This window comes from Ixodes scapularis, unplaced genomic scaffold (assembly GCF_016920785.2).
Source record: "Ixodes scapularis isolate PalLabHiFi unplaced genomic scaffold, ASM1692078v2 PGA_scaffold2__306_contigs__length_199485367, whole genome shotgun sequence".
In the NCBI taxonomy this organism is placed as follows: Eukaryota; Metazoa; Arthropoda; class Arachnida; order Ixodida; family Ixodidae; genus Ixodes; species Ixodes scapularis.
In genome coordinates this window covers 160,093,356-160,118,273 of record NW_024609857.1, presented here as the reverse complement: position 1 = coordinate 160,118,273, position 24,918 = coordinate 160,093,356, and the positions used below count along the sequence as shown (strand labels likewise).

Sequence of the window (24,918 nt, the reverse complement as noted above, 5' to 3'; positions counted from 1 at the left end):
CCCGCCCCTGCATAAAACCCACACCCCCAGCGAAGTACAGTATAGACCACTTACAACGTAACCGCTTATAGTGCAGGACCGGGTATAACGAGGCTTTTTTAAACCACCAGTTCGCCTCCCATAGAACTCCATGTAATTACATACCGCTTAAAATGCAGGCGCGCGAAGGGAAAAACCGGTTATAGTGCGGTTTCTGGAACAGCCTGCCGACCGACCAACGCAGTGAGCACGCTTCCCTGTGCGACACTAGAAAACGGCGGGAGCCGCAAGTAGCACTCGCGGGGCAAGGCGGTTGCTCGAAGAAGCGGGGAGAAGCGAAGAGAGAGGCTTCAGTTGCCATAGCGACGGAGGGACGCACGCACGTGTCGTTCACGTGCGTGCGTCCCTCAACCGCAACGACAGACCAATCGCAGGTTGAGGAGAAGTGTTCGCTCGCGTTACATGTCGGTCGCGGGCCGGCTTCTTCTATCCGCAAACATGGTGTCGGTGGTGATCGTCGACGTCAAGGAGGTCGACGTAGATGGCGTGGTGGAAGCTCATCGTTCCGCGTAAAAGCGCTATCCTTGACTGTGAATTTTCGTTGTGTGTCGCTATAGTAACCCAGCACGTACTAGAAGGGATGATCCACCTACTCGTGCGGCGATGTTGTGGCGGCACTCTCGAGACGGCAGAAACGCCCGTGTCGTCGTGTTTGTTTACTTCGACTACAGTGGTGCTTTCTAAGCCTTTGTGTTTTCGAACATCGCCCGGATTTCTTATTTGGAGCATTTCATGCCTGTGCTCAAGTTGAAGGTATTACTGGCGCGTACCGTATGAAGGATGCGAATTTTCACACGTTTTCATAACTGGAGAAAAGTGATTAGGGTTAGCAATCCTGAACGCTCGCAACGTCCGTCCGCAACCTGCGACGCCGTTAAAAGGCTGCGCCAGGCAAAAGTCGCTCATTTCTTTCAAAATGTGTGACACACTTGAGAGAGAAGTCTACTAGTCTGGTGAAATAAAGACTTTCCTCAAACTGAGCTTTATTTTTCATCTGACGTAAAATAAATTATTTTACAAAGGTAAGTTGTCTCATGGCATCTATTTTGGCCTGCAAAATTGATGTTTTAGTTATAACGCGGTACCGCTTATAGTGCGGATTTTCACGACTCCCGCGACATACGTTATATGCGGTCTACACTGTACTCTCAAAAAAAGCAAACAAATATCTCGCATATTACCCGCACAATGAACTATGCAACGCAATGTCCAGATCTCGATAGAGACAGTACCTTTATGTGAAACATTTACTCGTCGCTGCTGTCACTGCTCCCACGATCAGAGGCACCTTCATCCGAGGCACTTTCGTTGTCCCAGACAGCGTTATCGTCCGTGCCGTCCAGGCTATTGCCGACACAGCACTTCTTGAAGCTGTTTCGGACAATCTCGCCGGGAACGGCCTTCCAGGCGTCGACGATCCACTGGCATAGTAGCGGTTTGCCCGTTTTTCGGATTCGGCCCATTGGCATCGGTTCGTAGAGTCCTTGGGCAATCCACTCGGTGTACATTCTCTTCAAGTGTGCCTCGAAAGATTTGTTCAAACAAACATCCGAGGGTTGCAATACACACATTGTACCTCCCGGTATCACAACGAGGTCTCCGCGGTGCTTTACGAGGCAAGACTCTACCTTCTCGGTGCTGCGGCCCCGGAATTTGTCCAGCACCAACATCGACCTTCGGCCGGCATTGCACCCCATCTCTTCTCCCACACGGTTTTTGGCCAGTCGACGACGAGGCTCCCGTTCACGCACGAGTCGTCCTCCGCAGGGACAGCAATTCCGGGGGCACGTTGGCCGGCATGTTCTTGCGTCTAAAGACAACGTACGGCTGCAGTTCGGTGCTCCCGCCCGTCTGGACGCTCACCGACTTCGAACCCGTTTCCCGCAGCGTGGTGTCCAGTGGCATCTGAAAATACACCGGGGTTCAGTCCGCATTTCCAATTTGCAAGTCGCGCTCTCTGCAAAGGCCAACGACGTAACACTGGAAGCTCAATGGGTGTTCTTCGCACTTGCGGGGAGCCACTGCCACAAAATTGTTTTCCTCCTTGTCGTAGAAACCTCGTTCCATAAAACGACGAAACCATCCACAGCCCGCATGGAACTTGTGGCGCGATAGACCTTGCTCCCCGGCTGGCCACAAAGCTCTGATTTGAGTCATCTCCATCGACGCAGCGTGACCGCGGGCTTTTCTGTTCTCGATGAACTTGGCCGGCGCTTCTCCGGGTTTGGGATACGCCTCAGTCTTGGGGCCGCAGAATGACTGACGGTCACAACTGGTAGCTTGAATCTCTTCTTTCTTCTTCACTCCCGTACGTACGACTTGTCTACATCGTAGTCGCGGCCTGCCACTCGGTTACCAATTTCTTCGGCAACGCCGATGATCATAAGCTTTTGCTGCGCTGTAAATGAATGCTGCCGAGCGCAGCTCGTGGTGGCTAGGGCGACTGACCGGGGCAAGTGAGACGGCGAGGTTGACTGGATCGACTTCTCCCGACGGCAGAGAGCGGAGATTGACGTCTGGCCAGCGTGACGGCTCGCACCGGCCGGAAACAACGCCAAGATGGCTACGCAAAAAGAAGGGGGAGAAGGCTAACTGGGGAGTATTCCCTAGGAGTGACCAGTGTAGAGGGAATCCGGGAAAGCTGTCGCCTATGACTTTGCGCGCACTGCCGCCAAACTTTGCGTATAACCCGTGCCCCCTTTGCTTTTGAATTGATATAAATTTTGATGCGAGTTATACGCATGAAAATATGGTATGGTGAAATACTGATCGATTTGGGCTTTCTATGTTGGATCGCTTGCAACACTGGAAAGTCTAAACTTTGAGGGTTCATTGACCAGCGAACTGTCTTTGGGGGCGTCGATTTTCTCGACGGGGCATGTCTTTTGTTGCAACGTTGAAATCTTGTACTTTAACATCTACTGACTTTCAGACATGCAAGGATGTGGAAGCAAAGTTGCAATGCCTGCAAGCGGGTCAACAAAAACCCCAGAACCATTATAGTTTAACTTTGAGTGGACCTATGGCACAACGTAAAACATAGTCGGTAAAGTGTGAACTTTGTGAATGACATATACTGCAAGCCAAGTCACTTTGCCAAATGAGAGGATCGGCAAGTACGGCAATGGGGACCTCGGCGTGTCTGTTTTTCTAGCGTTAGCTTCTACTGGCAGAGGTTAAACTGTTTCGCATGGCCCCCATAATGAGCCATGCTCATTATGTGAGCCGTGCTCGTTATACGGAGCGCGCGGCGGCGGTGGCGGAGCTCCGCATAATGAGCACGACACACGGCACCGCGCGCTCCGCATAATGAGCACGGCTCATTATGAGAGCCACACGGCGCCGCGCGCACCGCCACCGCCGCACTTGCCTCGCCTGCCTAGCCAGTCTGCGCATTCCAAAGGAGTGACATCATAGCCGCGGCAGACGCACCGGTGCCACCGCGTGCTGAGCTGTGCGCCTCCGTTGTGCAGTAGCCAAGTCTGACGCTGTGCCAGAGCCGCTTGATAGCGCCTCTCATTTTGTGTGCATAAGCTCACGCTACGTATATCCTGCCATAGTCAAGCTAAGCCACTGCAATTTTTTTGTCGTTGAATCTGGGCGTCGACTCGCACCACCTAGTTTTCAAAAAGGGAGTCTAGCGCCAAAAAGCGACGAATTAGTTTACGGATAGGTCTGTGCAGTGGGATCAGATTATCCGTTGAGTTGCTACAGGAAGCTACGAGACCATAGAACCCTTGCAAACTATAATGTGACTGTTGCATAGATGCCTCCCGGTGTTTTAAACATATATTGTTGGCTTTTGGCAACTTTCTGTAATGCACTGTTGTAACAGAAGAGTGTCACACAAGTGTTGAGTCAGCGTCTGGCTGAAAGTCGTGCCCTCGCCGATTTAACGGGAGTTCCAGTTGACCGCTGATGCTGCACTCGTGTCCGATCTGCGTTCGCCTTCGTAGGTGATCGCACCAAGTTTGTCCGTACAATGTCACTGCGAATTAACACACTACTCATTTCGTGTTACCACTGCCTTTGCGACGATAGTGCAGAGAATGGGGCATAGTAACGCAGAATGTTCTTTATCAGCCGATTTTCACGGAGTTCTGTAACATTTGGCCGTGACGACCGTCCGGCTGTAACGAAAAACCGACACCGAAAAGCGTTTTGCCTCTAGAGAACCATATAAAAAGGCTTCAGTCTCCCGGTAAGATTTGGACTATCCACCTTGAGATTGTGAGCCAAGTAGCTTGCCAACTGAGCTACCTAGGGTCGGTGGTACGGACCACGCAAAAGCAAGCTCATTTTTACGGCGCATGAACGAACTTGTGCACTTTGCGGCCTTTCCACTTACGTTGCACCGTCTCCCGGCGTGTGTCTGAAATGAAAGCAAATGTTCGGTGGGTGGTGCCGTTCAGATGCCCTTCTCTCCTTTCCTGAATAGCCTGTGGCACATTCTGTGCTCACATCAGTGTTTGTCAGCGTGATTGAGCTTGTATTCTTTATTCTCTCGTTGCTCTTCTCTGCCGTCTCGCTGTACACTCCTGTCCCTTTGTCGGCACTTCATCTTCAGTCTATGTTTTGGACTTGGAGAGGCTGAGACAAAGGGTAGAGAAATGTGACTTCATATTCCAACCCTTCTTTTTGCTCTGCATCAAGCAAAGAAGGGACCAACAGTGGTCTACACCTGCTTTTTTACTTTGGAAAACACATGTAGGATTCTTCGAGGTTGGGACTTCGGCATTTCTATGTTAAAACAAGATGCAAGAAGTGAACGAAAAGTGAACTATAGTAGAATCTCGATAATACGGATCTCGAGGGATCGCGGAAAATATTTGTATTATCCGAAATTCGTACGAGCAAACACCAAGTCACGAAAGTACATGAAAGCAAAAAGGGGCTACTTGCAATTTATTGGTCACTCCCAGCCAAAGAAGTCAGTTTTCTTCTGACTCTTCGTTTTTTTCTATGTCACCCAGGAGGTACTTTTGGAATGTGCAAAAACGTGCACATGTGGCGTAACTGACGTTGATCGAGCTCACTATGCGCCGCAGCACGTCGAAGGATATCCTTCTGAAAGTTGGTTTAAGAAAATCGCACGGAGTTTAACGTACGTGCAAGTGCAAACAAAGGATGCTTGCTCGTTGACGATTATGTGATCACTGTTGATTCCGAATGTCATTTCTCATGTTCACTCGAGCGATAGAGAGTTCCTACAACCCGTTTATCACATAATAAAAAAGCAAAAAAAAAACAAAAAAAACATCAACTTTAGAGCAGGTGAATGAGAGTTGCTCCAGCAAGTTGAATTCGAATCATGTGACAACACAGGTAGTGCAGCAACGCTGGACGGGGGTATATTTTCGAATTTTGGTACGCAGCCATAGTTATTGTGATTTTAGAGCGTATGTAGAAAGCACAGCGAGAAAAATGATACAAAAACGCCTGCTATGGACTTGTCGGAGCCGAGCGATGTTGCCCTAAAGGACATGTAAACGATGTGGATCGTCGGTCGTATGATCCACCGCGGCCCAGGAAGGCATCCGGACTACGCCAAAACGCAATACATTAGTCTTAAGGGACTTTGGCCAGGGATTTTGAAAAATTCATATCAGCCCGAAATTCGGATGAACCGTGATTGCATCATCGAGACTCTAATGTATAGGTGAGAATCTGGCAGTTTCGATTTTGTGTACCTGATGTCAGCACTGCGAGTCAGGAATGTAAATTCAGCAAAAAGCAACAAGTCTAATGGTTACATTGTTTCCTCTTTTATCATCTTTTTTTTTTTTAAGGCCTGCATGGGCATGATTGTAAACAACTTTATTTTTACAGGTTCGATACTTTGCAACTTTTGCGAAGTCCTGGTTTTGGGAATATTTTGCGGGCACAAAATTTTGCGATTGGGAGCAGTATGTATTTGTTATCATAGGGCAGTGGTTCTTAACCATCAATGTTTCGCGGAACCCTTGTGGATCGGCAAAGGTGATGGAGGACCCAGTTCGTGGTGAGGGGAAGGGAAAGGTATAAGTGAATTCTGATAATGATTTAATAAATGGATATACCTAAGGGCTAGTGTGAAGTAGCCCAGGCGAAAATCGGTCCACTTCCAGCTGGATTATGGAACTGGAAAGGAGGCGGTCTAGCTGGACCCAGCTGGAAGCAAGGTAGACCCGGCTCATTTTCAGATCCATAATCCAGCTGGAAGTGGATTGATTTTCGCCTGGGAGACTTCCCTTATTGACATTCAAACAAGAAAACTGACACAAAGATATGGAGGTTTCTTCTTTGTCTGAGAAAGGACAACATTTGTTGCCGGGCTTGACTGATAAGGCAGGGTTTTGCGGATTCCTAGGATGTCTTCACGGGCCTGCAGACTCCCCTTTTGAGAACCACTGTCATAAAGTAACATATTCCTGGGATAAATTTTTCACAATATTGTCACGAAGGACGAGGGGACGAACAAGGAATAACTGACGAAACTGTAACATCTAATGGGGCAAACTTGTGCCGAAAACAAAAAGTGAACAGAAGATAACAGAGTGTCGCGGGCGTCAAAGTCGGCGTAACGGCAGGATCGAACGCTGGGGCGAGACTGACTCCGGCTCGCCCCTCGGAGCACCTTTTGTACCGGCGTGGGTTTCTGGAACATTCTGCCTAGAACGTTTGGCACGCAAAAGATCCGTAACTCGTTGAGACGAGAAAGTTCTTGAACTTGCGAGAATGACAAGTAGAAAGAATAAATAAAAGAGCACTGCTCTACCTGGAATCAAACTCAGATCTTCCGCGCAACAGTCAAGCACGGTAACCATTCGGCCACGCACATGGCAATATTCAAGTTGTGAAATTCGTGAGAATTAGGTTTTCGCGAAATTAAGTCATTTGCAGTGTACGGAGGAATGGGCATATATCCATTAAAAATCTTAATTTTTTCACGCTGACTTTTATATTGGTGTGACAAGTTTCTAAATGAGTAGCACTAATACCGCAAAATCCAGAATGAATGCCTTTCCCGAAAGATCACCCATCTTCTATCTCTGACTAGGTAAATATCTATAATAAAATTAACTGTTCGGCCAGTTGGTTACTCAACGTGAAAATCAAAAAGCGCTACGAACAAGTGTTAGGACAGGACAAAAGCCCGACCTGTCCTATTCTAACACTTGTCCTTTGCGCTTTTTGATTTTCGTGAGAGATCCGTGGTGTAAACATTGGTTACGATCAGCCACCTCATCCAATTTATACGTTGTCTGATAGTACTCCCTCAGCTGACACACTCCCTGCTAGGGGAGAATGTGCTCGGGTTACAGACTGGGTATGTTAGAGTGAAACGCTGTGTCACGCTTGCAATGGGATTAATGTGCACTTTATTGATACGCAGTTGCAGCTTGGGTACCAATTGCTATCTAACTATGCAAAACAAAAAACTTCCTCAAGCAAATATCTTTTTACCGTATTTGTATGTTAGTTCACTGTGCCTAGGATAAACAAGAAGGGCTTGTTTTGGCCCTAATGTCTTCCTAGGATTTTTGCTAGAAGCTCTCTCTGCTCTAATAATTTTTGTTTTTCTTCTTTAACAGATATGAATTGCCTCAGTCATTGAATCAGGATAACTCTACCTACTTCCTGCCTGTCTACTTGAGAGAGAAAAGGTAAGGTATTAAGTCAACTCGGCTTTTCTATAGTCCGTTGGAACTCAAGAAGGCCGGGGAGGAGGAAGCTTATGAAGCACTGGAGAGAAGAGGAGGTTTTTTTTCCCTCTCCAGCGTTCCGTCTTCTTCTTCCTCACCAGCCTTCCTTTCCCTCGCTCTACCTTCTTGAGCTGTAACTTACTATAGATATTTTTTTTTAATGTTTTTGTAGGGCTTGTTTAGTGACCTTTAGGGAACGCTGCAGATGCTGTTGCAATGGCAAGGGCAGAGTGGAAGTCACCCGATTTAGGCACCTCAAAGTTTGCTTTCTAGCTTGAGACTTTGTCGCAGTTGCAAGCACATTGCACCATGCACATCTGTCCTTGTGAGCTCAGTGTGCTGCCAGGTGTTGAGTATGTTTTAGTATTTTCTTTTGCCGGGTTCCAGTTTCGGATTTTTGGCACATTGTTTTTCTGTGTCCAAATTCTTGAAACTTTAAAATATTGTTTCGAACGAACAGTATGAGATTCGGCCCCTGACTCAAATATTTTTGGCAATAAATTCTTACTACACTTATTTTTAAAACAAAGTTTTTTAGGATTGGTGTTTTAGCACCGTTGAGTTCAATGGTGTAACATTTTATATAGCACTATTACCTGCCTATTTGGTTGTGAAATCACCTGTCGTGCTTTTTGTTGCAGCTGCCGCTATGTGTCCAACAACTGCAACGTGCCTGTGTACCAGCTGTTCAGCCAGCCCTTCTTTGTGTCCGTCCCGGCCAAGGACTGCACCTATGACATGCTCTACAAGCGCATCCTCAAGTGCCTTGCGTGAGTGCACCATCTTCCAAGAAGCAGTTTTTAACGCAGCATACATGTTAGGGCTGACTTCTAAGTCTGGAGCGTTGCAAAATGGTACAAAAACACGACAACACAACCAAGTGTCTTTCCAAAAAAAAAAGACCTCGACTTTCGGCAGGAATTGAGTCACTGACCTCTGTCTCCATAATTAGATGGCACACCACTTCCACCATTTCACACAGACCATTTCCAAGTCTGAACTGAGACAGCGCTGGAGCAGGTCCGTAGCAGACGAGATTTGTTGGCCTGCTTGGCTCTTATCGAGCAACGAGACTAATTGTGCATTTTGTAGCTGATGTGTTTATCTGTTGTTGTCGGTGCATCTGAACACGGTACGTTGCCATTGTGAAGTTTGGCATAGCATCATAGTGGACATCATTCTCGACTTGCTTTTGCACAATAAAACCCTAACAACTGGTCAATTGATTTCTTCCGGGACAGGAGGTATGTGACACCCCCAAAGCCTGGGGAAGAATGGTGGACCGAAGAGAACATGGACAAGCAAAATGGAGGTGGGTGCTCAAGAGCAGGAGGATGTGGGATAGAAGGCCTTTTGATAGCATGATCCTCCATTTCACTGAAACTTTGTTTCTTTTGGGAATTTTCTAAGCATACTCACCAGCTTAGGTGTCATGAACTCTTCACAGTATTTGCGACACTCACTATCCCATCACAAACTCTCCAGAGTACATGAGTCACTACAGTCGACTCTCGGTAATTCAAAGTCGTTTTATTCTAATTTTGGTCAGTTCGAAGCAGGGGCACGGTTCCCGTAAGTACAGATACAATGTGCGGTAATTATAAATTTAACCTCGGGAACTAAATTAATCTGATAGATTTTTTTACCTACTCGAAAGGTCCAGCAACTCTAGAAGTATAAGAAAGCCTCTTCCCCCTCCACTCATTTCCCCCCCCCCCACACACATGCACCACACAGAAGGGGAGACGAGTGGAGGGCGAAGAGGCACGGGAATTTATTATGCAGACAATCAAAGAGGCTTTCTCCCAGCTTGAGTGGAGGGGCACGGTGGATAGCACTGACAGCAGTAGTGTAGAGGGGGAGCAGAATTATGTAACAATGGAGACGACCACAAGAGAGTGGGATAAGGCAGAAAGTAAGGTTCCAGCAGGTACAGTGACAGACCCAGACGACATACCCATGGAACTCATACCCATGGAACTTATAAAGACACTAGGAAAAACAAGCAAATTGAAGTTATGACATGTGATAAATCAAATAATTATGGGAGGAGAGGTTCCCAATGATTGGAAGCTACCTAAGTAAAATGAGACTATAATATATAGAGGCAGCGGAAACAAAGACAACATTAAGTCGTGTCGCCCAATAACGGTAGCTTCAGTTCTGTACAGATTAGCTATGCAGATAGTAAAGTGGAGAATGGAGGAATGGGCAGAAGATACGCAAATACCGAGTGAGCTCAAAAACGGATTCTGAAGAGATAAAAGACTGGAAGATAACTTATTCGTCACCACTCAATGTATAGAAATTTCAACGAAGAACCAGACTCCTTTGTGGTTAGCTTATTTGGACATCAAGGGAGCGTACAATAATACGAGCCAGGAAAAAATCTGGAGTCAGCTGAGGGAATATTACTTATATGCAAATTTGGTTTGGTTTCTTCAGCAGGTGTACACAGACAATACGGTAGTTATAATATGGGAAGCAGAGACTACACAACCCGCTGCAATAAAAAGAGGGCTCAGGCAGGGCTGTCCACTGTCACCTCTACTCTTCATGATATATCTCAGGGAAATGGAAAAGAAATTAGAGCAGAGCAGTTATAGGTTTTGATGTGAGTTATAAGGAATGTAATACCAGGATTGATGTATGCAGATGACATACTACCTTTGGCAGGTAACCAGGATACATTACAGGAACTAGCTGGGACATTTGGAGAGGAAGGCGTCACATTGGGCATGAGTTTTAGTAGTGACAAGTCTGGAGTAGTGGTGTTTAACGACAAAAAAAGGGAACCCGTGATGACACAAGGCATTGAAATAGACCGAGTAGGAAAATGCATATATCTGGGAGTCTGGCTCAATTAGGGAAGGAAATATTTAGAGGAACATGAGGAGAATATAATTAGAAAAGGGAAAAGATATTCATCTATTATGAAACTCAAGGCACTTTGGAACTATAATAGATATGAAGTAGTTAGAGGTACTAATATGGAAAGGAGTGATAGTACCAGGACTGTCTTTTAGCAATGGAGTACTGTGCATGAAATCAGAGGCTGGGCTAACGCCGACAGGGTTTGACTAGAGGAAAATTGGCGACTCCCTCGATGGGGGGAAGAGGTGGAGGGTGATGTTTATAGTTGTTTTGCCCAATCATCCGAAGGTCATCTTGGTGATATCCCACACTACCTGGTGATAGTTAGGGGGAGAAAATTGGCTTAGAAGGGCGGGAGGAATCAAATGTTTGTCTTTCATAGGCTAGGTGGCGCAAGCCACTGCCGGCTACAAAGGGCATAGCCAGTAATATCCATCCATCCATCCATGGGATGGATGGACCGTTTCTGCGGTAGGGAAAAAGAAGGAACGAGCATGGTGCACAAACAAGCCGCAAGGCGGCCAAGCCAAGCCAAGCCATGCAAGCCAAGCCAAGTTAGCATGGCTGCAAGCATGCACATCATGGAGTGATTCCCATGTAAAATACAAAAGCGAGCGCGGCCACGCGGTGTTTACGGCCAACAAACTTTTGGTTTGAGGCATTACCAGTCCTATGAGATGTTTTGTCCACTGAATATATTGATTTCAACAAACATGGTGCGGTCTGTAGTTGTACAGTGACGGGCCTAGGAACGATCGTGTCACTTTCTAGTTCAAGTGGCCAAGTGCCGCTGACGCGGACACATCTTGTGGCACCACGGAGTACAATTTTATGTGTTTTTTGGCAAAGAAACTGTCGAAGGTGCCCAAGAAAGGTTTGCAATTTTAACGCAGTATTCCAGTTAGGGGGGACACTGGCTAGAGATTTAGCTTCTTAACTACTCAAGTGATCAGAATGAAATTTGCAGCGGAGATTTAACATCAGATGAATGTGTATTGTGCAAACTTTGAGCTCTCTAGGACAATTTAATATACTTGCATAAGGAGATGTGTCACTCTTCAGTATGAAATCTATGATATGCAAATGAAGCAATTAAGTACCATTTTGACTGCTTGTATATAAAGTGGGGGATGATGAACTTCGGGTTATCGAGTTTTAATAATTCAAATGTAAATATTTCAGGAAGAGTGATTACCTCAAGACAGGAGATGCATTTCTGTCCTACATAAATTTTTGAAAAGAATGTTTGTTCTCAATGAGGACTTTAACTTAAAACAAAATAAAGTAGATAGCCCAATTCCCCTGTAAATTTCAGTTTAGAAACATCTTGATTGTGGTATCGGAATACTTTTACCTTCGAACAAAAGATTCCTTCGTATGAAATTTTTGCAAAAAGTGGAACTGAGAAAAATGCATTCAAACATTGAACTCCTCTACTTTGTTACTGCCTCACAATGTGTTGAAAATATTTTATATCAACTTAACTATTTGGTGTATGGTTACGAAATTTAGTGTAAGGATGTATAATTAGTTTCTAAAACTGAAAACCTCAAATTTGAAAAATTAACTTTTTAAAAAAAAATTTTAAATTTATGTTTGTTTCCCCTTATTGAAGACAACTATACTACACGTCTTCGTTAATGAAATACTGCGCGTCTCCATTAGCGGAGGCAAGCAGAAATCAACTTCTATCCATGAATACTAAATATAAAACAAAACAAATGTTTTATTTGTTTTTTTATTATTTGAGGAATGTTTAGTTTGAAGCATTTTGCTTTCTTCTTGAGCTTCAAATTATCGATAGCCGACTGTATCACATCAGACTCTTCAGAGTACACGAGTCCCTCACCTTCATATCACAGACTCTTCAGAGTCCATAAGCAACTCTTTATCACATCGTGAACTCTTTACAGTTCACAATGTGACAGTGACTCATAAACTCTCCAGAGCTCATGAGTCACTATCGAATCGTGTTTCGAGAATACACGAGTCACAGTCATGTAGTGAACTTAGTGGACTCTCATCATCACATCGCATGAACTCCTCTGAGTCAATGAAGTCACTCAGTCATCCTCAATCACGCAGTGAGTGGCTGAGAGAGCTCACTAGTGAATTTGCCAAGGCATGCACGTTTGTAGAGGAATGTCGGGAGTGAAGGGGGTAGAGAAAGAGCGGCGGCCAACGGTGGTTGTCCCCCAGAGGTGGACGTGCTCAACGGCAGCAACGAGGAGTCGTTCCACGACGCAGACGAGGAGTGTGCAGACGGGCGGGAAGAGGAGGGGGGCAGCACGGCCGCGGAAGAGGAGCGGGCGCCCAACCACAAGCGTCCCGCCGTGGACAAGCCGCCTCGGCGCCTGTTCAGCCTGCACACCATCAACGAGAATGGGTCTCTCAACCTGGACTCCCTGGAGGACGGGAAGGAGCCTCTGAAGCTGGGGCCCCGCACCTACCTGGGCGCAGACTGGCTGCCCCAGGTGCGCGCCCGCTTCTTCAAGGACCATGTCACCAACGTGAGTTTTCCCACCTCTAGGGCGTAGGGAACGTTCCGAGAGATGTGTTAAGAATGAGCTGGGCACATGCTCTCTCTCTCTCTCTCTGTCTGTCTGTGTCTGTCTGTCTGTCTGTGTGTGTGTCTGTCTGTCTGTCTGTGTGTGTGTGTGTCTGTGTGTGTGTGTGAGACATCACAGTCATGTGACCTCATGATGTCAAGGTCATATAAGCAATATAGCCCTCTGGGGCTATAGGAATTGCTCATATTACCCCTATCTCTGTTTCGGTGGAGTGTGTAGTGTCGCCTTTCCCGTGAAACTCTGCCCTGTAGCACAATCTGCGTTAAAAAGGGAACTTAATGTTGGACGTCTGCTGGCATATCTCGATTCGTCGCAGCAATGTGTTCTGGTTTCTGGTTGTGTGAGGGCCTTTGTAAATTAAGGAATGAGGTTTTGTGCCTTTGGTTAAAAAGAAAAAAAAAAATGCAAAAGCATTTGTGTACTCTTCAAAAGTTGCATTTGGATCCCAGTCGGATCCATTTGAAGCATTTGTCCAAGTCGGTCATACAAAAACATTGTCTATTGTAGACTGTTTAGGCAGCACATGACACCTGAAAACAAAACTAAGTTTATTTATTCGACAAAAGAGTTGTCTACTATTGTAGACAAAACACGCTGCGGAGAAGCAGCACCTGTGGAAGCGATCTTTGCGGGTGTTGCTTCTCTGCAGTGTACCGGTGCTCTGTAAGAAAGCGCGCTCAACGGGGCCACGAGAACAAAAAGTATGAATAGCACGAAAACACCTTTCAAATTATGCGACTTGTAAATACATTGAAAACACAGTGGGACAACCGAAATTTTGAAATTTGTTTGATTTATCCGAAAGTATGAAATATCGAAGTTCGAATTTTTGCGAGTCTACTGTAAATGAAGAGTGAATACACATGCTTGTTCTTGGATGCTTAATCACAATATGCTCGCAATATTTTTTTCATTGCATGAGGATATTTGCGACAAAAGAGAAAGAAATAAATCGAAGGACAAAACTCGGCATTGTTTTCTCGCGTGAGAAAAAAAAAACACTCGTGGTTGTGCCCGTGCCCCAGCTGGTGCCTTGACAGGGATTGGAGACTACTTTATTTTATTTTTCTGCTCTCGCCCTGTGTGCCTTTAAAATTTTATTTGTAAGTTATGTTCAGCCCTGAAGCTGTTTTGGAGCCACATGCCAATGTTTAGTGAAGCATAAAGGATGCACTTGTGGAATATCTCGTGGCAAAGAATAATTGAAGAGCTTTCCTTTCACTCTTCTTGTTTTGTGTTCTTGAGTTCTATCCAGAATTTTTATATCTGAAAACTGAAACATCAATTACCCTCCTTTTCCTCCAAATTATCCCCAGGGGAGGGGTTCACTCAGTTTGCTCATGCTTCTGTGTCTTCATTGCTACCAACCTATGAAGCAAATTGTTCTAGTCATCTAAAAGTCGCAACAGCCTCAGTAACTGCAGGTAGCGGTGATGTGGGACAAGCAATCTTATTGAGGTCCAAAGGAGATTGAGACTTCGCTTATAGCTGTAGTGTGCAAATATTTTCAATGCATGTCTTTTCTGTTTTTCACATGCGTGTGTATCCGACAGTGGCCTTATGATTTCGCGTGAAATGGTGGATGGCACTCTAAAGAGGGGGAAAACAATGGGCGATTTGGGGAAGTTTACTAGCAGCCATGATTCAGGAGAAAGGCGGGAAATGGGGATGTATGGGGAAGAGATAAGACAGAAAGTAAGAAGCCCAAAAATTTGGAATAAAAAAAAAAAAAAAAAGCCATTTGATTTATGGATACAAAGTGAGGTAAGGGAAGTGCGGAAGGGAGATTAGAAGATATGCTGGTCTTGCATCACAGTCTTGCTCGCCAAGATTTGATGGTCAGTGAACACAAGTACAGAGTAGTGCCCGAAGAGGCAATAGCACTAATTTGTCATTCCGCAAAGTTTGGTAAGAGATATGTGCACGTGTTAGGAGTAAGCAAGGTTGTAGCAACAGTGTTTCTGAGATGCATTACATTAACAAAGGGGAAGCTCGCTTAACCCTGCCGTCGAACATATATACTAACATAACTATAATAATCCCTGGAGAAGGGGGACAGAGGACAAACAAAAGTCTCCAAATACAGCTAAGTGACTGGTGCATAACTGAAAAAATCCGCCTGGTCCCGGTATCGAACCAAAGACCTCTGCATTTCCAGTGGAGCGCTCTACCAACTGAGCTAACCATTAGTTAGACGTCAGTAGAGCAAACGGGTTTTAACTGCTGCCTCTGGCCTAACACCAACAAGGGTAAACAGCCCCCATTTTAAGGTTACGACGATAATTCATTGCAAAGGTGCAGTGAGCTGGATAAGATTAGCAATAATCCCCGGAGAAGGGAAACAAGGGGGAGAAAGGACAAACACAAAACTCCAAACGCAGCTAGGACCATGATCAGGCGAATTTTTCCTATCACGCATCAGTCCCCTAGCTACGTAATCGTCACTCTCGTCCAGGTCGCTGCACCTTCGCATTACAGTAGAATCTCGTTACTCTCTTAATTCGAACTTGCGGATAATTCAAACTAACATGCAGGTCCCATCCTATGCGTCTCTATGGGAGGAAACTCCCGGTAATTAAAACTCTTCTTTATTCAGACAAATGTTCAGTCCCCCTCGAGTTGAATTAACGAGATTCGACCGTAATCGCATTAACATTGTACGCTAGCGGCGCAACCTTTCCAAAGGGCGCAAGGCCGGAATAGAATAGCGACCCTGGACACGAAGGAAGGTCCCCCTCTCTCGCAGGACATGGTGGTGCACGAGTCGATGCACCAGCGGCAGGTGGCCAAGCGGCAGCTACAGCTGCGGGAGTGCCTGGAGCTGTTTACGACGACGGAGAAGCTGGGGGCCGAGGACCCCTGGTTCTGCCCCTCGTGCCGCAGCCACAAGCAGGCCACCAAGAAGTTTGACCTGTGGAGCCTGCCCCGGGTGCTCATCATCCACCTCAAGCGCTTCTCCTACAACCGCTTCTGGCGAGACAAGATCGACACCCTCGTCGAGTTCCCCATCAGGTGCCTCCCCCCATCCGGCCGGCTAACGAGCCACGTTCGCGAGTGTCCACGTTTGTTGCGTTGCTTAGCCAAATATCCGAAGCCCTATCCGTAGGAATCCTAGCAATGTTTACAGGCTACTTTTGGAAATGCGAGCCAAAATCACTCCTGCGAAGTGTATACATTGCGTGAAAAAAAGGTTGATGCCATAGCGGTCTGTGTCAAGGAGCTTGTTAGGGAAAAGTATTAGCGTGAGGAATAATTGGGTAATTAATTACTTTCCTCTAAGTAAATTTTTATTAATTAATTTTGAAGGTGCAGTTTCAGTTAAGAACTTGCCGGGCATCATCGAAAACTACTAAATCCACCCAAATTACAACGCTATATGGCATGCGCAACTTTTTCGCACGTTCCAAGAAAAATTTTCATTGAGCACGTTTGTAGGTTTCGCTTTCTTGTCAGAGTGCTTCTCCGCACCAGGAATCCCGCTCCCCGTGGTGGTGACGCACAACGTACTTGCGCTGCCACGCATCGCACGTAGAAGAGGCTAGGTAAGAAGGTCTCCGGACTACCGAATCAGGTCTGCCTCTTAATGCGAAAGCGTTAACTGGTCCCTTGGAGCGAAGCTGGCGTTGTCTGTAACCGTCTGTAGCATCGAAACGGCAGCTAAATTCCCATCTGTAGCAGCAAAACATGGCATTCATACACGTAAGCAGTCTGAAGTTTCCTTTTGTAATTTTGTTTATGTTGCTGCCTGTGTGAAGACACCTTTGTGTGTGATGCGTGGTGCCGCACGCACATGGCGTCTTTTGGCCGAATGGGGCGGGATTGCCGACACGGAGATCGCTCTAATAAAAACTGAAACCTAGAAACACGTCAATATTGCGCAATTTTTCTTAACAATGTGTTTATTAGTTTTGAATGGTTTGCATCAAGTTTCTAATATAAACAGTACCTTAATATTAATAGAAAAGTAGCTAATTACCCTATTCTTAATGCTAATGATTTTTCTTAATGGGCCTTTGGCACTGACCATTACGGCATCAACCTTTTTTTCTGTGTGATCCGTAGTTTTCGCGGGACAATTTCACCCGCATTTCCAGAAACACCCGGTGTATGTTGGCCTTGTACTTAAAAGGGTTCTTCTATTTTTTGAGTAAATGAAGTACACATTAAAGTACATATTCACAAGTGCGTCTTGCACATTATGCACTTGCACGATGTAGACTCCGCGAGTTTTTATTCACAAAATAAATTAATTTTTGTTCTGAATTACGGTTAGTAGTCCAAGAAAAATATAATTTATGAATGTTGCTTTAACGTCTGGGGCAACCGGAAATCAGACAGGAAGACTGACTTATCATTGCAGTGCAATAGACTACTTCCATAAAGCCCTGCATGCAACACGGCGCGCGTTGCACTCTGGGAACTAGTTGGCCAGGGAGGAGGGTGGCATGGTTTCGGTTTCGATAGACACGTCGACAAGAGATTGTTTTTTGGTCCCAAGAGCGTCATTTGTGGTCTCTAAACTAACCTAAATGGCCAGACCTCGAACCTTTAGCACAAGCCTGAGACGTATAGCTTGTCTTAACACATGCTTGTTGTATTCTTGTACTTGAGCCTTCCTGTTAGCGTTCCAATCGAGGTATGTGGACGAGCCAGTGCTGGGAATCTCGACGCTGCGAAGCTCGGGGATCTTGCTTGTGTACGAATCAACAAGCTGTAGCAACCAATAAGTATGCATACATCAAGCTCGCGTCTTTACATTAGTGTTGTTGATCAGGAAGTTTGTTTCGTGCGTCCATACACGAAATATTACTTTTTGCTATTACTGTTTTTTTTAATATGCCTGAGTATGCAAGGTAAAACTCGGAGGCGCCATTGAAAAGCTAAATTTTAGCACACTTCTTATCTCTTATCTGAACAGACCCGCAGCACTGCGCGAAGTGAAGTTCCCACCCGCTTGCATTCCACTAATATTCAACATCGCGTATGCGCATAAAGTTATCCTGCAATCATATAGGAAAATTCGCACATACAGACCGTTTTAAGAAAGCAAAAGTCGAGCACTTCTGTGAAGAATGTCGCACCGTTCGCCGGAAATGCGCCGGACGGGCATGAACCCCTATGCGCACCGCATAGGGGTTCATGCCCGTCCGGCGCACGGTGCGACATTCTTCACACAAGCGCTCAAACGAATTCAAAGCGCGTTTGACGGTTGCTAATGGCCATAATATTTGTTATGTGTTTGCTTTCTTCCTGCCTGAGTATATGCCGAGATAATTTCAGACACACCGTTCAGGCACAGATCTTGGGCGTCAGTAAAAGCTCGTCCAAAAAGGCTTAGCGAGGAGTAGGGGACGCTTGTTAGGGGCTCCGTCGTAGCTAGCCGATCTCAGCGTTTGCGAAAAGTTAATCTTCTATCAGCATAAAATTTGAGTGTGAGATAGGTGATGACACGAGGAAGACATCATAGTAACTTTTGTGCAGTAGTGTAGTCGAAATTATTGCGTTTCCTTAAAAGTTCATGCGTAAACGCTGGGCTCAACTTTGATACCCTGTGAGGATGCGGCTTGCTTTTCGCCCAATGAAGTAACAAGAAGCGAACGTTTGGCAAAAAAAAAAAATATGTGTAAAGCTCCAGGTGAACAAATCTCAGTTCTAGTTCACTGGTACTAGACGGGATTATTGAAATTGAGCTCAAACATGCACTCGTGGGGTGAGGTGACTAAGCCACGACTTACTACGTTCGCATACGCACGTACAATATCCGGTGTTTCGGGAACTAAGGAAAGTGCCCCGGTCTTCGTATTGTATCGCTCGAAAATGAGTGCATTGTACGTCCGTGAAAAGTCAGATAATCGAAAACGCGAGCAGCGCGTTCGGTCGCGGCGTGATAGCATGAGATGAAGCTGCTCAGTCGAAACCGAAACTGAGTGGCCAACTAGTTCCCAGAGTGCACTGCGTGGTATTTCGCCGCAATGGGGCGCGTCGGTTTTGAAACAAGTCCATTTGGATGGAGACTCATGCTGCACGCTTTTTCCGCAGCAATCTGAGGATGCACGACTACATCATCAACCAGAAGCATGGTCCAGCTGTGTACGATCTCATCGCAGTGGCCAACCACTACGGCGGCATGGGTGGCGGACACTGTGAGTAGCCCAGCCCGTCTTTCTACACTTGTCCAATCTCCTTGGCAAACAGTAGGGCCATAGCAGCTTTTTATTAGTGCGGTCATACCTAAAAGTCGCGTACAATGTTATCCATGCATTTCCTGGGTTAGTCCAGGAATGTGTAGCAACCGATAAATCTCTGCGCTGGTTACGCTACGATACTAGGTCAAACAGAAAGCAACTTCATTTGAATCCTGCTGGACAGCAGTCTTTGCGTACAATGATGTGTACGAAAGATTTCTTTAACCATTGAGGCTCTTTTTGTTTTCTGCCGAACTGCTGCTGCTATGTGTTCTGGCATTCTTTCGTGGGTGGCCTTGACCTCTTGTGACTGGTGGCAATAATCTCCCTCTCCCCCAGACACGGCCTATGCGAAGAACAAGGAAACGGAGCAGTGGTATTACTTCGATGACAACAGCGTCTCCCCCGCCACCGAGGACAATGTTGTGGTGAGTCACGTGTCTGCGCCCCATCAATGTTTTAGTTTATGCGCCTAGAAAAATTGGCACGAGATGTCTAGTGGCACACTTGCATCTATGTGCCTAGATGCAAGTGTGCCTGCCATTGTTCGGTAAACACTTAGTGCACCAGATACAATTTTCAAAGTCGGGTCTACGGGCAGAAACTTTCCGGCTAAGGAGGAGGTCGTTTTTTCTGGGGCGTTGCAATAAAAGGGCACTATAATTTGTAAGAACTTGAAATTGCAGTACCACAGAACCATAATTTGTTCTTTCGATTTGTGCCACTGGAAAGTTCTAACGCGTAATATGTTATATTGCCAGCACCTAACAGTTTCCTCTAGCGCAGATCTTGTGGTGCAAGTGTGCCACCCAAAAATTAAACTGTATAAAAAGAAAAAAAAATTAAAAAAGAAAAGTATCGGGAGGAAGCATGTAAGCGCTCGATTTCTCGAACCGGAGCCAATCCGACTGTGAGTCGGATGCTTTCAATATACTGTGGCGACAGCATGTGCAGGAAAAGCGAGTTTAAAGTGTCTCAATGCAGCGAGCCAAGACTGCTCCATTGTGACACGAAAGGTGCTGGAATTTTTGTCGCCTACCAGAGGTGAGTGAGAGGCACGGGTAAAACACGAGGGCCGCATCATCGTTCGACGGGAACTTGTGCAAAACACAAGTTTCTATCACCTGTGTCACTGCGTTCGTGTCCCTTCGTCAGCACTTCACCTTCAGTCTATGTTGTGGACTTGGAGAAGCTGATACAAAGGGTAGAGAAATGTGACCTCATATTCCAACCCTTCTTTTGCTCTGCATCAAGCAAAGAAGGGACCAACAGTGGTCTACACCTGCTTTTTTACTTTGGCAAACACATGTAGGATTCTTTGAGGTTGTGACTTCAGCATTTCTATGTTAAAACAAGATGCAAGAAGTGAACGAAAAGCGAACTACAGTAGAATCTCGATGATACGAATCGCGAGCGATCCCGGGAAATATTTGTATTATCCAAAATTTGGATTCTATAATGGAATCTTCACTTCACTAGACATGTTTTGAGTTTTCAAGGCTGTGACGTGAGCGTTTTAATGATGTTACAACAAGATAGAAAAAGTGAAAGAAGAATAAGCTATACTAGTAGAAAATTAGGGAAAGGGACAAAATTTTTCTTTGGTGCTCTCCTAATTTAGCTTTACCGAGTGAGTGGCATTCTTTTTGTGCTTGGTTTAAGGCTGACTCAGACATTTGCTTTGTGTTGCATTGCATTGCATCTCTTACATTTCATCATGACGCTTTGCACATGTTGGCTGATTCAGGCATTTGCTTTGTGTTGCATTGCATTACATCTCTTACATTTCATCATGACGCTTTGCACATGTTGCGTGGCCCTTGGTTGCCGTAACAGCCTGGCATAGCATCTTGTTGTAGCAACTAGTTAGTTGTAGGCAGTTGTAACGGTACCCAGTTGTACTTGGATGCAAACGTCAGAACCAGCCTTTAACTTCATCACTCATGTTGATGTCAGTCGAAAACACTCTTTTATGTTGATGAAAGTAGTCTAAAAGTGTTGTCTGGAGTACATTGGATACATGAATCAAGGTTTAGGGGTGTACTGGTTCATTGGAGAGTGCAAAAAAAACGAGTTTTGATGACAGTCCTTCAATACTGAGGAAGAAAAAGATAAAACCAGCGATCGCTTGTTCGCGCTAACAGTGTTGCAGAGTCTAACGAATTGACGCCACACTTGGCTAAGAATGGAAATAAGGGAGTTTCAGTAGATACATTTTCAACAGCAGTACTCGATAACAATACAACACACGTGTAAAGGCACCTATTGAATATTGAGCATTGTTACCGGAACAATCTATCAAACTCCCTATGTGTGCAGTCTAATTTGGGCTGTGCATTCTTTCAAAAAGATTACTGTGACACAACTGAAAACGGTGCACAAATAACAAAAACGAGGAAGCTGTAGATGAGACAAGCGCTTGTCCCGTCTACAACTTTCTCGTCTGTTATTTGTGCGCTGTTTCCAGTTGTATCATGAACCAACTCTCCTGCATCTCCACTTTGGTTAATGTGAGGTGACTGCTCACATCGGACCTTTATTATTAACGAGTGCAAGCATGTGTAGCATTGAGAAATTTGTAAGTAATGAGCTCTAAGCACATCACTTTCTTTACTCGTGGAACCAACTATGAACATATGAGCTCGTTTATTTAGTAGAGCCACTTCGTAAGTGCGGCCACAACGTGAGGGCATGCAGCGAACCCTACCTCTTGCCAAGCTCAATCGCCGCACAAAACGCAATGGGGATGAAAGTCTACACAAGCTGGCAGGGACCAGACATTTGGAAGCTTGGAGTTGCTGGTCCCCTTTGATTCTTTTTCTTCGTCGACACCAGGTTTCAGAACGTTTACCGGAAATGTGTTTGGTCTAGAATGCATAGAGCAAAGGCTTCCAAGTTGGAGAGCTCTGGAATGCTCTACGAGTGTCCGAGCACGAAATTTTTCATTTTTGTTGGGAAAGCTAGTTACCGACGTGACAAGAACAGCACCCGACAGAGATTGCACTGCGCCGCATGCAAACTCAGATTATTGAGTGGAACCATAACAGTATTTTCTTTCTCGCTTTCTTCTCTCCTGCTCCTCCGGGACGCCTCCGTCGCGGACCCAACACCAGTCGAAGGCGGCCTACGTGCTCTTCTACGCCAAGCGCGGCGAAGGACGATCTCGGAACCCGTCGGCGTCTGCGAGTGCGTCATCAGCCGACCGCCAGTGCTCCTCCGCGTCCGGTTCCCCCGTGGACGAAGAACACATGGACCTCAGCTAGGAAGCAGACAGACAGTGCCACCCCCGACCGGGGGGCGAGGGAAGAGAGGAGAGAACACGGACAATGCCCGAGAATGCCGAGAGAGGGGCTTTTGCACGTGCAAGAAGAGAGAGGTGGAAGAGCGCGGCGTCCCGACAGTCAGCCGTCCCGCAGTTTCCGAGTTCTTGCCCGCCGTTTTTGCCGACGCCGCTCTGCCTCGACTCCCCCGACCGCCATTCCCGTGTCTCTAACGATTGTTTGTTTTGTTTCTGACTGACCGGCTTGAGAAAAGAGCCCAAACGACGTCTATTGTGGCGCCGTTCAAATGCTTTTTTATGTTGGCTCTTTTTTTTTTTTACGGCGGAGATTAAAGGGCAATCTTACTTGGATCGGCATGCAGCTGGGTCACTTGCGTCGAATTTCCCGGATAGGTTTCATTGCGGGTGCTTAGAGGGCGGCGAAAACGTGGGAGAAATATTTTTTACCTTTTCCCGTCGGGGTTTTCGAAAGGGGTTGATCTTGCCTACCGAGTCCTCGCGGACGAATCTTCCAGTCTTCATTTGACTCGTAAAGGAGGAACGTTTGTATGAAAGAATAGGCGTTTGGTACTTGTGCCGGTTTGGGCGTTCTCAAAAGTCCTAGCTTTCGCGGGGTAGTGAAAAGAAATTTGTTGTCTCAATTTAGTGCATAGGGAATTTCGGTAGGGCCGCAGAGGTGAATTGGGCAGAGATGCAGCCGGTAGGAAAAAGAACTGGCACCATGTTAGGCTGAAGCACCTGAAAGCTGGTTCAGCTGGAGCTGCCTTTATTGTAACCCTAATTTTGATACGAGGTGTGACGATTGGTAGAGAGAGGTATTTGCACTGACGGGTGATGTGGTGGTATCGGCTTGCGGTTACATCGTTGGTCCTGATTTGAATCCGTGGTTTGCAGTTTGTGTCGGGAGTAGCTCTGTATCAGGTCGGAACATTGCCAAGAAGAGGCACGTCGCCTTGACTGAAAAGATTGATTGATCCTACGCGACCATGACTTCTCTCTGCCGGAGCCGAAACGGAATGTTGTGATACTACGCGACAACGGTGTTCGAGGCAACCTGGATTGGCTGTTGGAAGTTGCACACAGTACTTTCCTCTTCTTGCAGTATCTGAAAGAAATGCGGTAAAGTAATCCAGTTTGTTTGTTTCTTCTCTTAGGTGTTTTTTTTTTCATAGATGCTTTTTTTGGCTTGTTTTTTTTGGCACGTCTGCTTTAGGCTATTTTTTTTATTTGAGAAATTGTGTAATTTATTACGTGACGGTTTGATCAAAAGTTGGGCGATCTCGCTGTTGCGAGGTTCCGTTCTCCCTTTTGCTTCCACTGTAAATGTGTTCTGGGTTATGTTGTAAATTTGAAATAAAGGTCTGTTTTCTAGTTCTTTGCCCGGTATAGCAAAGGAAAGCTGTTTTAAGCTTTTTTTTTCATCTAGCGGTTTTGTTAGTTTTCTTTAAGAAGTGGAGCTTCTAGGAGAAAGCGTCAAGAGTTCACGTGATGTGGGGGAAAAAAAATTGTACAATCGCATAATGTGGAATATGGTTCAAACACAAGTGAAGGAAATCTGTCGAAGAGTATTGGCATTTTGATTTGTGACTCTCAAATCCTGAAAATACTTTTGTTCTGAGATGCAGGTCCATTGCGACACTGTTCTTTTTACTTGGAATAATAAAGAATGCTAGCAAGCAGAATTGCGTTATTGAATCCTTGCAACCAAATTTAATGCAGTTGCAGAGATTGGTTGTTCCTCACACATACATCTGACAAACACCTGGTGTTATCATAATATAAAAGAATACTGATTGGAACGATTGTTTACCTTTGTTAAGAGTTACCGTAAAATACTGAGCAAGTGCCCCCTCAAAGTTTGAAGATAATCGTGAAAAAATGGGATGGGTGCATGTGACATCCTAAATTTTACAATACAGGGTGTTTCACGAAAGGTGGACAAACTCGATATTGCAAAAACTATGCATCGCGCCAAAAAAAATGCCTGTGTCGTTTTGGTCCTAGGCCAGGGGCCTATTTATGGAACTTATTGGAATAATTAAGTTCTTAATTATTTTTGGGTAATTAATTTTTTTAAATATTGAGTTGAAGGGCATGATTTCATTTGGAAACTTGCTGAGCAACATCGAAAAACACTAAACAAAAAAATTGAAGGCTATAGATGGCGCACACGGCATTTTACAGCTTCCTGAATAACAGCACAGCTTTGACGGGTTTTTAAGTTTCGGTTTTCAATGAGAGCGCTTCTCGGCACCGACGGCACCGCACCCCATGGTGAAATAGTG

At 45.6% G+C, this 24,918-nt stretch overlaps 1 protein-coding gene across 2 annotated transcripts in view; it reads left to right on the top strand.

Annotated features, from left to right (window-relative positions):
- Positions 1-24,312, top strand: part of LOC8039533 (ubiquitin carboxyl-terminal hydrolase 15) — a 61,279-nt gene extending 36,967 nt beyond the window's left edge. The window contains exons 14-21 of one of the 2 annotated variants that reach the window (XM_029983918.3): positions 7,614-7,685; positions 8,366-8,494; positions 8,966-9,036; positions 12,846-13,108; positions 15,915-16,180; positions 19,208-19,311; positions 19,693-19,781; positions 22,467-24,312. In XM_029983918.3, coding sequence (XP_029839778.2) covers positions 7,614-7,685; positions 8,366-8,494; positions 8,966-9,036; positions 12,846-13,108; positions 15,915-16,180; positions 19,208-19,311; positions 19,693-19,781; positions 22,467-22,616 — 1,144 coding nt within the window. In that variant the 3' untranslated portion in view covers positions 22,617-24,312. Of the gene's footprint in view, positions 1-7,613; positions 7,686-8,365; positions 8,495-8,965; positions 9,037-12,797; positions 13,109-15,914; positions 16,181-19,207; positions 19,312-19,692; positions 19,782-22,466 lie in introns of both variants that reach the window. The other variant, XM_029983917.3, reaches the window with a different exon arrangement.
- The last annotated feature ends 606 nt before the right edge of the window (positions 24,313-24,918 follow it).